The sequence below is a fragment of the Sminthopsis crassicaudata genome, chromosome 2 (assembly GCF_048593235.1).
Source record: "Sminthopsis crassicaudata isolate SCR6 chromosome 2, ASM4859323v1, whole genome shotgun sequence".
NCBI lineage: Eukaryota > Metazoa > Chordata > Mammalia > Dasyuromorphia > Dasyuridae > Sminthopsis > Sminthopsis crassicaudata.
In genome coordinates, this window is record NC_133618.1 from 504686526 (window position 1) to 504697856 (window position 11331).

At 43.5% G+C, this 11331-nt stretch overlaps 1 protein-coding gene across 1 annotated transcript in view; it reads left to right on the top strand.

The window, feature by feature from the left end:
• ADAMTS13 (ADAM metallopeptidase with thrombospondin type 1 motif 13) overlaps nucleotides 1-10864 on the top strand; it is a 41545-nt gene extending 30681 nt beyond the window's left edge. Inside the window, exons 25-32 of the mRNA XM_074294035.1 lie at nucleotides 703-882; nucleotides 1157-1336; nucleotides 2309-2513; nucleotides 3132-3456; nucleotides 5471-5617; nucleotides 6090-6266; nucleotides 7920-8104; nucleotides 10029-10864. Of these exons, the coding sequence (XP_074150136.1) occupies nucleotides 703-882; nucleotides 1157-1336; nucleotides 2309-2513; nucleotides 3132-3456; nucleotides 5471-5617; nucleotides 6090-6266; nucleotides 7920-8104; nucleotides 10029-10181 (1552 nt within the window). The 3' untranslated portion in view covers nucleotides 10182-10864. The remainder of the gene's footprint in view (nucleotides 1-702; nucleotides 883-1156; nucleotides 1337-2308; nucleotides 2514-3131; nucleotides 3457-5470; nucleotides 5618-6089; nucleotides 6267-7919; nucleotides 8105-10028) is intronic.
• The last annotated feature ends 467 nt before the right edge of the window (nucleotides 10865-11331 follow it).

Below are 11331 nucleotides of genomic sequence, written 5' to 3' on the forward strand. Positions count from 1 at the left end.
GTACTACTCAACACCAACTTCATTGTCTATCCCCTTTGATGGGAGGGCTGAGTAATAAACTCCTCCTCTGCAGAGGGCTCAGAATTTTCCAACTACCTCTTCATTTCCCACCAACTAGTTTGTTCAGTTTTCTGTTACTAGCTTTGAAACTTCTGTATTGTCTTTTCTTATTTGTATGCCTAGTGCTGGCACATGACCGGCAGTTACTATTTAGTCACACTCTCACACTCTCTCCTCCCTCCCTCTTGTCTCTGTCTCTGTCTCTCTGTCTCTGTCTCTCTGTTGGTCTGTCTGTGATGTGTGACAGAGAGTCCCTCCCAGTTGACTAAGTAAAAGAGCTTTAAGACAACATGTTTCCTTCACAACAACCTGTAATATAGTCCAATTAAGTTGTTTTTAGTCACGCCTGACTCGTGACCCAGTTGGGGTTTTCTTGGCAGCGATATGGAGCGGTTTGCCATTTTTTCCTCCAAGCTCATGTCGTAAATGGGGAAACGAGGCAAGCAGGGTGACATGACGGGCCCAGGTCACAGGGCTAGTATCCCGGTCAGATTGGAGCTCATGAAGAGGAGCCTTCCTTACCGCAGGCTTAGCGCTCAGCCCCTGGGCCAGCTTTCATTATGAGCTTCTAGATAAGAGCAGTAAGGAAGCACATTCCCCATGAGCAGAGCCTACCGAAGCATTCTTTCCTCTTCACTTTAGGTGGGAGATCAAAGCTCTGGCCCCTTGCCCAGTGACCTGCGGAGGGGGGAAAGTGCCCCTCTCTGTCCATTGTGTGAGGCAGAACAGAGGCCTGACTCTCCATCTTCCTCATTCCAAGTGTGGGGGGGTGCCCCGGCCTAGCAGCTACCAGGACTGCAGCCCAGAGCCTTGTCCTGCCAGGTCTGTATGCTCCTGGGCCCTGGGCTGCATGCTTAGCCCGTCCCACTGAGAAGGAATGGCTGCATGCTGGGGGGATGTCCCAAAGCTGTTCAGGAAATACAGGATAGCCCACTCTCACGTGGCTTGTTACTACCTAGATTTGGATCTAGCAGTGGGAAAACCAGGGCCTCTGAAACTGTGGGCCGCGCGTTGGTTTTCTTGGCAGCTAGAGAGAATCTTGGGTTGGGTAAGACTGAAGATGGATTGTTCTGTGTTCCCCCCTCCCTTCCACCAGGTGGCGGCACAAGCTGGCATCCTGCAGTGTAAGCTGTGGAGGAGGGGTGGTCCGGAGGATCCTCTACTGCGCCAGGGCTCTCGGGGAGAACGGGGAGGAGATTGTGCCTGACCCCCAGTGCCAGGGGCTGCCTCGCCCAGAGGAGCAGGAGCCCTGCAACCTAGACCCTTGCCCACCCAGGTCAGCAGCCCTCGAAGGGAGAGGGACACACAAGCTGGGATGCATCCTGAGGAGCTCCTGCCATAGAGGGGGAAGTCTTGTATGAGAGGATTAGCCCAGAGGGGGAAAACTGGGTGAGGGGCACGACAGCCATCTTCCAGTAGTTTCTGTGGCGTTATATGGGGGATTCAGCTCGTTCTGCTTGGCCATGGAGGGTAAAGTGGGAGCAGATTTTGGATCCATGAGAGAGAACTTTTCAATGGTTATATTTCTATGGATCCATGATGTCACTGGCCTGGGTATTCCATCTTCTGGGGTAAGTCACCACCCATCCCTACATCTCACTCTGTATATCACTTGTTTATTTCACTTTGCACATCCTCTTGTCCAGGAATGCCATTATATGCTGGACTTCCCCTGGCTCTTACTGTTTAATGGATGGCAAATGAGAGACCTTGCTGGTCCATCCACTACCTGTCACTCTTGCACTACAGCGAGCCCATCTCCTTTTCCCAGAACGCATGTCTCTGACAGTGTCTTTTATGTCATTTTTTATGTGTAAGAGTTTTAGAAAGATGTTACCAGAAATGTATATCTTTAATGTGTATCCGTTTTGTCCTCGGGGTTACCTGCAATTGTGAATCTTCTTAGCTGGTGGTGTTCCAGGATTCCCAGATATATGGCATCTTTTACAAAACATCGCTTTTCTAAAGGGGGATGTCTGGGGGGCAATGTTTGCAGCAGCAATTGTGTTAGCATTACCGTCCAAAGGGGGAATTGACTTTCTAGGAGGAAGAGAAATCCCAGTCCCTGGAGGCCTTCAAGCTGGAGCTGCATGACTATATTGTTGGGGATGTGGTAAAAATGTATTTCTGTTCAGACACAGGTAATAACTGCGGTTCCTTCCAGCTCTCAGAATCTGAGAGTCTGAGCCCATCCGAACAACGGAAGAACCATCCCCTCTGTCTCAATGATGGTTTCTTTTTGAAACAGGTGGAAAGTGGTGTCGAGCAGCTCATGCTCAGCGAGCTGTGGCCCGGGCATGGTCACTCGCTCCACGGTCTGCGTGCAGCTGGATCACGGAGAAGAGGCAGAGGTGGAGGAGGGAGCCTGCGCCGGCCTGGAGAGGCCCCCAGCTAGCATCCCTTGCATTCTAGCAGACTGTACCTACCAGTGGCATTTCAGCGACTGGTCAGAGGTATTCATTTTGGCCAGCCCTGAAATGCACCGGGGGAAGAGGACAGGGTATTGCATTTGTATTTTTCCCTCTGGGGGCCTTTAGATATTTGTTATAGTTCTCTTCTCAAAAAGTCTGAAGAAAAATTAAGCCCATTTTGTAGCCCCTGTCTGTGCTGGAATTTGGGGCAGCAGCAAGACTGGGTTGAGAGGCTGGAACTAAGAGAAGGCAGGATCTGCTACAGTAACTAGGCCAGCTGGTACACAGCAGTAGTGGTCAGGGGTCCAGAAGTACTTTTGAATCCAAGGTCAGGACAAGCAGGCGGGTTTGAGAAGCAAGCGGTGACATGGACCAGGTAAAAGGCAGGGCAGCTGGTGGGGAATTTGGGTACACTCAGGAAGTAAAGGGGAGGCAGGACAACATGAAAAGCATCCCAGGGCTCAGCACCAAGGCACCCTCTGTTCTGAAACAATCTTCTGATGTGTTGGGCAGATGCTAGTTCCATAAGTGGGTTGCTGGAAAGTCCTTGGAGGAAAGAGGGAGATGTGCAAAGGCAGACCCCATGTTGTGGCTCTTCCCCTGCAAGGTGTGTGACATTATTTGCCATCTAAAACATCAGGGCCACCCTTTCCTCTACAGTGTTCCGCCTCATGTGGCAATGGGATCCAGCGCCGTCATGATTTCTGCGTCAGACCCCACCAGTCCCACACTGCAGTCCCTGCCGTCTTGTGCCAGCACATCCCCAAGCCTGTGACTGTGAGGGGCTGCTCAGCAGGGCCCTGTGAGAGGCGGCTGGTCCCCAAAGCGAAGGCACAGCAGGAAGCCACCAATGCCAGGAGCCGAACAGCAGCGGTTCCTGCTCTGCCCCTCGAGGGTCCCCAGAACAGAGCCCTGGCTGTCCCCCGCCTCCTACCACCTTCTTCTGTTCCACCCAAGGAACCTCATGAGCAGGAAGAGAGCACTGGTAAGTGTAGTTACTCGTTCTTGGATCAGGGGGAATCTCACCCAGAACCACGATTCAGACCCATGATGGGCTTCACTGGTGCAGACACTGCTTCCTCTGTGGCTGAAGGGAAAGCCTTTGATGTTCTTAACTAGTTCTTTTAGAACTCGAGGAAGAGGAGACAAAGGGAGAAGAGGAGAGTGTTAGGGGAAAGGGGCTTTCCTAACCCAAAACATGCCCCTTGTACTTTGCTAGGGAATCAAGAAGCGTGGTCATCCACAGGGAGGCACAGAGAAAAGAGCTGAACTGGGGGTCCTAGGACTTGGGAGGAAATCCTAGTGGTGCAGTGAACATGCACTAATCACCCAATCTGTTGGGACCTCAGTTTCCTCCTCTTTAAAATGAGGAGCTTGGAGTAGATGACTTCTGAGGTCCCTCTGTGACCTCTAGGTCCATTATACTATGGATCCTAATCTAGGCGTAGACCTTTAAGTGGTGATGCTGCTCTAAGGGGCACAATGCTCCGAGACTGGGCCTAGAGTCATGGAGACCCGAGTTTAAATCCATTCTCAGATCCTTGTTGATTCTATGATACTGGGCAAGTCATTTATACTTCTGGCTCAGTAAAGCACCCCGATTCCAGAGTTGTTGTAATGATCCATTTATATCTGTATTATATTTGTATCTGTAAAACCCTTAACAATGCCTGGCACAAAGTAGGTATTTAATGAATATCTTTCTTCCTTTATTCCTTCCATTCTTCCTTGCTCATAATGCCAACCCAAATGGAGACAATGAAATCCCAAGTAAATCATAAAAACAATGAGTATGTGAAAGCTAATGAAAAAGATAAAATAATATACCAAAATTTTGGAGATATAGGTAAGGAATTATATACCTAAAATATGAATTAACAAAATAGAAAAGCAGAGGATTAATGAGCTGAATATGCAGTTTTAAAAATTAGAGGGATGGGGATAGGGTGGAGAGAGGCTGAGAGAGTGAGGAATCTCCTAGGATGAGTCAGAGACTGGGATAATGGTGGTGCCGTCTATAATAATAAGGGCTTTAGAAGCAGGGGAGGTTTAGGTGGAAAGATAATGAGGTCTGCTTTGGACATTTTGAGTTTAAGATGTCTACTGGACATTCAGTTTGAGATATCTGAAAGACAGCTGGAGATGTGAGATTGAAGATCAGCAAGAAGGTGAGGAAGGAAAGGGAGATTTGAGAATCATCAGCAGAGAGATAGTAAACCTAAAACAAACACAAAAGAGGAGATAGGAAAAACTGAGGGAGAAATAACCTAGAAACTAAAATATTATAGAAATGATAAATAAAACTAAAATCCGGTTCTTTGAAAAGATTTAATATTGACAAACCTTTAGCCAAACTGATTAAAAAGAGGGCAGAAAAAAAATCAAACAAAAAAATTGCATATGAACAAAGTACAATCACAGCAAAACCACAAGGAATAAAAAAATATTAGTTATATATGCTTCCAAAATTGAGAACACAAGAGAAATAGTTTGTTATTTTATATTTTAGAGGTATTTCTCTAACAGAAGACAAATAGACGTCTTAAACAATTGAAGCTGTAAAGAAACTACCAAAGGAAAAAATCCCTGCTCCTGACAGATTAGCAGAAGAATTCTACCAAATTTTTGAAGAACAATTTGTACAAATCCTATACAAATTATTCTCAAAAAACAGAGAAAGAAGGCATTCTGTTTTGATTTTAGGAATAGAGGCTCTTTTAATGAGAAAACATAGTCCCAATACCTAAACCAGTGAAGGATAAATCCTAGAAGATTTTAAATCAATGTTAATATCAATTAAAAAGCATTTTGTCACAATATCTACTTACCAAAACGAGAAAAAAGCCCCAATTAAAACAACTTCCAAGAATAACGGGAAGTATATCAATCCTATTCCTATAATTTGAGTCAAATACCATTTGCTTCTCTATTGTCTCCTTTACCCTCCATTCCTCAACTGCATATGTGGTCATAGTAGGTTCTTCTTTCTCCCCCTTTAGGTACTTGTGGAAAGCAATACCTTGAACCTGCAGGGATTATCAACATGACTGGCACGCAGGTGGCTAAGTGTGCAGTAGCCATTGGTCGACCTCTGGGGGAGGTAGTGGTCTTCCAAGTCCTGGAGAGCTCCCTCAACTGCAGTGTTGGTTTGTTTGGGTGCCCATTTAACTTGTCTTATGCCCTCTAAAACTTCCTTTAATGTTCTTCCTTGTCTGTATATCCACAGACACTCTTATAGGAGTTTAGGGTCCTCGAGTCTATAATTGTTTAAAGAGTTCTAGCTTGGGGTACTCAAGATATTCTGGCTGAGAGTCTCCCTAAAGAAGACTGTCTTCTGTCAACTCTGCTATTTCCCACTCTCTCGCTTAGTGCTACAATGATAGAACTGGTCTTGGTGACAAAAGAGCCCTTACCAATGCCTCTGCTATTTCCCCATCTTCAGACAGGAAGGGAAACAGAACTGTGCTATCATATAATGAAATATTGTGGAAGTGCTTAGGTCTAAAGGGATGCCCAGAAGCTGGACCTGGAACCTGTATGATCTCTTACGAATCCTCAATCTGTCCTTAAACTGAAGCCTCAATGATGTCTAAACCCCGTTTCACTGCCTTATTTTAGGGGAGATGCTGCTGTTTTGGGGACGGCTCACCTGGAGGAAAGCCTGCAAGAATTTGGCAGGAGTGACATTCATCTCCAAAACCAACACCCTGGTGGTGAGACAGCACTTGGTATTCCCAGGAAATGGTGTGGTGCTGCAGTACTGGAGCCAGTTAGCCACAGAAAATTATCACAAAGGTACCAGGGTGGGTGGGGAAGAGAGGCCACAGGAGTTGGAGTCAGCTCCTCAGAGTCTTGAAAGCCAAGTGTTAAAATTTCAATTTGTCAGAAATTGGCAAATACTACAAATTAGGGCCTGATTTATTGTTTTGTTAATTGTCTAGATTTCAGAAAGTGATGGAGAAAATTTTAATAATGCAGATGAGATTCTTAGCTAGAACTTAATGGAAGCCAGGAAAATCATAGGTGATATTGAGGAGATAGACTTCCAGAGAAAATGCTGGGACTGAGAGCTGGAATGTCTTGTTCATGGAACAACCAGGACGCCAGTGTCACAGAATCAAAGTGATTGAAGTGTAAGTGTGAGAGAGGCTGATAATAGCAAGTAGCTAGGGTGTAAAGGGCTTTTATATTTGATGTTGGAGGAGATAAAGGAATCACTGGAGTTTACTGAACAGGGGGAAGGGTTTTTGACATAGCTGTGCATTTCAAGAAAATGACTGGTGGCTGGCTGGAGGATTGGAGAGATGAGAGGCCTGAGGCAGGGTGACCCAGGAGGAGGCTACCATGGGGAGATGAAGGGCCTGCCCCAGAGGGGTGAGGGTAGGGTGGAGAGAGGCTGAGAGTGAGGAATCCCAGGATGAGTCAGAGACTGGGGTAAGGGTGGTGCCGTCTATAATAATAAGGGCGTTAGAAGCAGGGGAGGTTTAGGTGGAAAGATAATGAGGTTTGCTTTGGACATTTTGAGTTTAAGATGTCTACTGGACATCCAGTTTGAGATATCTGAAAGGCAGCTGGAGATGTGAGATTGAAGGACAGCAAGAAGGTGAGGAAGGAAAGGGAGATTTGAGAATCATCAGCAGAGAGATAGTAATTAAATTCATGGGAGCTGGTAAGATCACCAAGGGAAATGGGGTCTCATAACTAAATGTGGGGGGTTGCCAAATTAAAAGTTTTATATGTCTATATATCTGAGATTACATAGAAATTTCTCAAATGAAAAGAGGTCATGAATGAAAGTTTAAGAAACCCTGGAGAAGCGAGCTCACTTGTGAGCTGAGGAACATTCATGGTTAGACGGTGTAATCTGGATAAGGTTCCAGGAAATTAGATATGGGAGGAGCCAGCAGGTATGCTGGAGGAAAACTAGGAAAGAGCAGTGTCCTGAAAACTAAGGGACAAGAGTATGAAGGCAGAGAGGGAAGAGGAAACATTTCTATATATTTTGGCCCAGATTTGTGATTTCATCGTGTAGGGTGTGTCCTCAGTGAGGAAGCCTTCTCTTGTGACTGGTTTCAGAAATGGGACTTGAACAAAGCTCTTTTTGGGACCAACTCTCTACTCTGCTGGTCTGCCCCTTATCATGTGCTTGTAGACCACCATAATACACAACACGATAACTGTTGGATCTGTGAGACCCAAGAGCACAATGACTGTCACACACAGTGGAGGCACAGGGCGACCCCCAAGGTGGTTATCCCTCATTCTTTTGGGTTCCCTAAACTGATGATGCTTCCTCTTAAGCCTGGATCTAGAAGTTAGGCTGGGCCAGAAAAAGTCATATAGAGTCCTCTGACCACTTTGCAGGCCACTGTAGACTTCTCTATTACTGTGTTCTAGTGTGTTTTTCATATTCTCATAGCATCTCTTTACAAAATTTTTCTTCCTCAGAATGTGACAGGCAACTCTTTGGTCCTAGAGGAGACATCGTGATTCCTCCACGGGGCCTGGACGTGGGAGATCAAGGAGGATGTCGAGTCTTTATCAGTGTGGCTCCAGAAGCTCGGATGGCCATTCATGCCCTGACCATTGATCTGGGGACAGAAGCCAATCAGACTTCTGACAGCTACATTTTGGTGAGGCCACCAGGAAAAGGGTGGGACCAGGTAGATTCTGATCCTCCTTAAGAGTTTTAGGCACTGTTATGTATTAGCTTAGATCAGTCAGTCAATAAGCATTTGTGAAGTGTCTCTTATGGATCAAGCATTATGCTGGACACAGGAGATATAAAGACAAAAAATGAAATAGCTATAAGCCCCTCAAGTAAGATTTTCCTTGTTTTTCTAATTCCATAGTAATTTCATTTTCTTTTACTACAAAATTAGAGGATTAGAGAACATGATCTGAGACCACTTATGGTATTAAAATTCTATGAATATACTTCATTTAACAGACATTTTATTAAAAGCATTACTGTGTGCTTTTAGTGCTGGGCACTAATTCTAGTCAGTGAAAGAAAGGATTTTCAGATAGGAGTTAAATAAAAAAGGCTTTCCCCTATTTTATTAGAATCAATTTACAGCAGAATTTAAATGCATTTGGATCCTAGTTGAACTTTGTTTTCCATGGATGCACTTAGTACCCATACTTTTGATTTTCTGTTATTATGAGATAGATGTAGACTAGGGACTAGACCTATGATTTCATTGTTGTAGGGAACTCCTTAGGTGAGGAAACATTTTCTCTTCCAGGCTGACAGCTTCTCTGCAACTTGTAGTCTTAGAGATTGTCTAAGGCAGGGCTTAAACTTTTTCCACTGGCAAACCCAAGTTTCATCCAAGAAAGTTTTATGTGACAGTGGGTATATAGATATATAAAATAGGCAAACCACTTAAATATTTACTGATAACTCATAATTTTAAAGTCCCCACATTCAGTTTTGAGACCCCATATGGAGTTGCAAACCATAATTTAAGAAGCTGGGGCCTAGCAAAAAACTATAAAACTGTGCATACCCTTTGATCCAGCAGTACCATTACTGGGTCTACATCCCAAAGAAATCATAAAAGAGGGAAAAGGACTCATGTGCAAAAATGTAGCAGCTCTTTTTATGGTGACAAGGAAATGGAAAATAAGGGAATGTCCATCAATGGGGAAATGACTAAATAAGTTATTGTATGTGAAAGTAATGGAATATTATTGTTCTATAAAAACGATGAATGGGCTAATTTTAGAAAGGCTGGAAAGATTTACATGAACTGATGCAGAATGAGACAAGCAGAATCAGGAAAACATTGTACACAGTAACAGTAGGATTGTGTGATGATCAACTATAATGGACTTGATTTTTCTAAGCAGTTCAATGATCCAAAGCAATCTCAATAAATTTTAGATGGAAAACACCATCCTCATTCAGAGACAGAATTATCTACTGAATGTAGATCAACACATCAACCTCCCAACATGATACATATAAAATTATACATGCATAATAAATTTTTTTAAAAATATAACTGGTGAAAATAAAAATAATAATTATTTTCAAAATAAAAAAAAAGAAGTTGGGGCCTATAGCACTAAAAAATTAAAGTGACTTTCCTAGAATCTTGGTCTCAGACAGAAGCTGGCTCTTAAGTACCATACTGTGTTGTTGTTAGTTCTTCAGTCGTGTCTTGGGGTTTTCTTAGCAAAGATACTGGACTGGTTTGCCATTTCCTTCTCTAGCTCATTTTATAGACGAGGAAACAGGCAAATAGGGTTAAATGATTTGCCCAGAGTCACACAGCTAGGAATTGTCTCACTGGATGTTCTATCCACTTAACTGCCTTACCATTATACTATAGATAGTCTGTTTTAAACATGAGAAACAAGAAATTTAAATAAGAGAAAAAGCAAACAAAACAAAAACCTTTGAATTTTTACAGTAGCCGATTTCAATTTTTTGTCAACCCCATAGTAGCCCAGTAAACATCAGTCTTTTAAAATGGGAAACAGAATAAGGAGATCTTCTCTGAAAGCTTCTTCCACGTAGGCTGACACCCTCATTCTTTTTCCTTTTAGGTCCATGACATGCACAATATGAAGATGGTAATATTCCATGGACAGCAGTTATTCTACTGGGAGTCAGCAGGAAGCCAAGCTGAAATTGAGTTCAGTGAGAGCTTCCAAAAGGACCACATCAGTTTTCGGGGTCAATACTGGATCCTTAAATAGAGTGAAGTCAAAATCTCCCTTTGGAAATGGCCTAGGGGGGGACCTTAGGTCTCTGAAAACTTATTCTTAACTTTGCTATTTACATCTCTGCCAATCATAACCCATGTCTGAGCCTCAGCTCAGTCTTATGCCCTTTAGGGATAATATCTCTATCCTGAAAGGGAATGAAGAATTAAATATAAAAAGGACTTTTGATATTGTGGGCCAGAAGAAGCTAATCAACTTTTAAGCTTATTTCTCTCTTTGGCACTGTGCTCACATCTCCTCTTTACCTACCGGGAAGGCTTAAGTGCCAGGGGAAGCTGCCTTTAAGAATCTGATCAGCTGATCCTTTGACCTGTGGTTTAGACAGTAGAAATGCTCCAGTTTTGGAGCCCTTGGGGAGATGGGACTCATTTTTCTGTAGGGAAATGACTGAAAACCAAGAAGAGTTGACTTCTAATTCTGGTTCTACCACTCCCTTATTGAATAACCTTTGGTATTTTGGGGCCTTAGATTTCTCATCTGTAAAATGAGGGACTCTGAAGTTCCATATTAACAGACATTCTGGAGTAGTCCTTTGGGCCATTTCTGACGGCGTCCAAGAAGGGATGAGTCAGGGAGATATGAGTAATTAAGAAGAGACTTTGCACAAACACAAAGCACCACCCAACTCCACCTATATCAATAAATATATGAAAGTGCTTCAGTTTGGGGTCCTTCATTTAGTCTTACCCTAAATTAACTCTCCAAAAGGGCTACATTAAAGTATTTTCTCTTTAGGGAGGAAAAACAGGTTCTAAGAAGCTGGAAAGACTATTAAAAATAATTCATAAGTACATTAGTTTACTAAGTACTTTTTTCTTAACAGTTCAGTTAAATAGGTAGTACCATTAATACTGAGAATACAGATAAGAAGAAAGACAATTCCTGCTTTCCAGGAGCTTACAATCTAATGAAAGACAGCATACAAAGAAAAAAAGTTGAAAAGTAGCTGGGAGTACCAAGAGGTCAGAGAGCACATGGGAAGGAGGAATGGCATTTCAAAGAATAAAAATCGAGCCCTTTCCTGAATCACTGTTTTGTCATGGCGGAGAAGCTTGCAGAGCTCAATAAAACTTCGAACCATGTTGTGCAGGATTACTCAAGATGGACAGGTCATAGTGGAGAG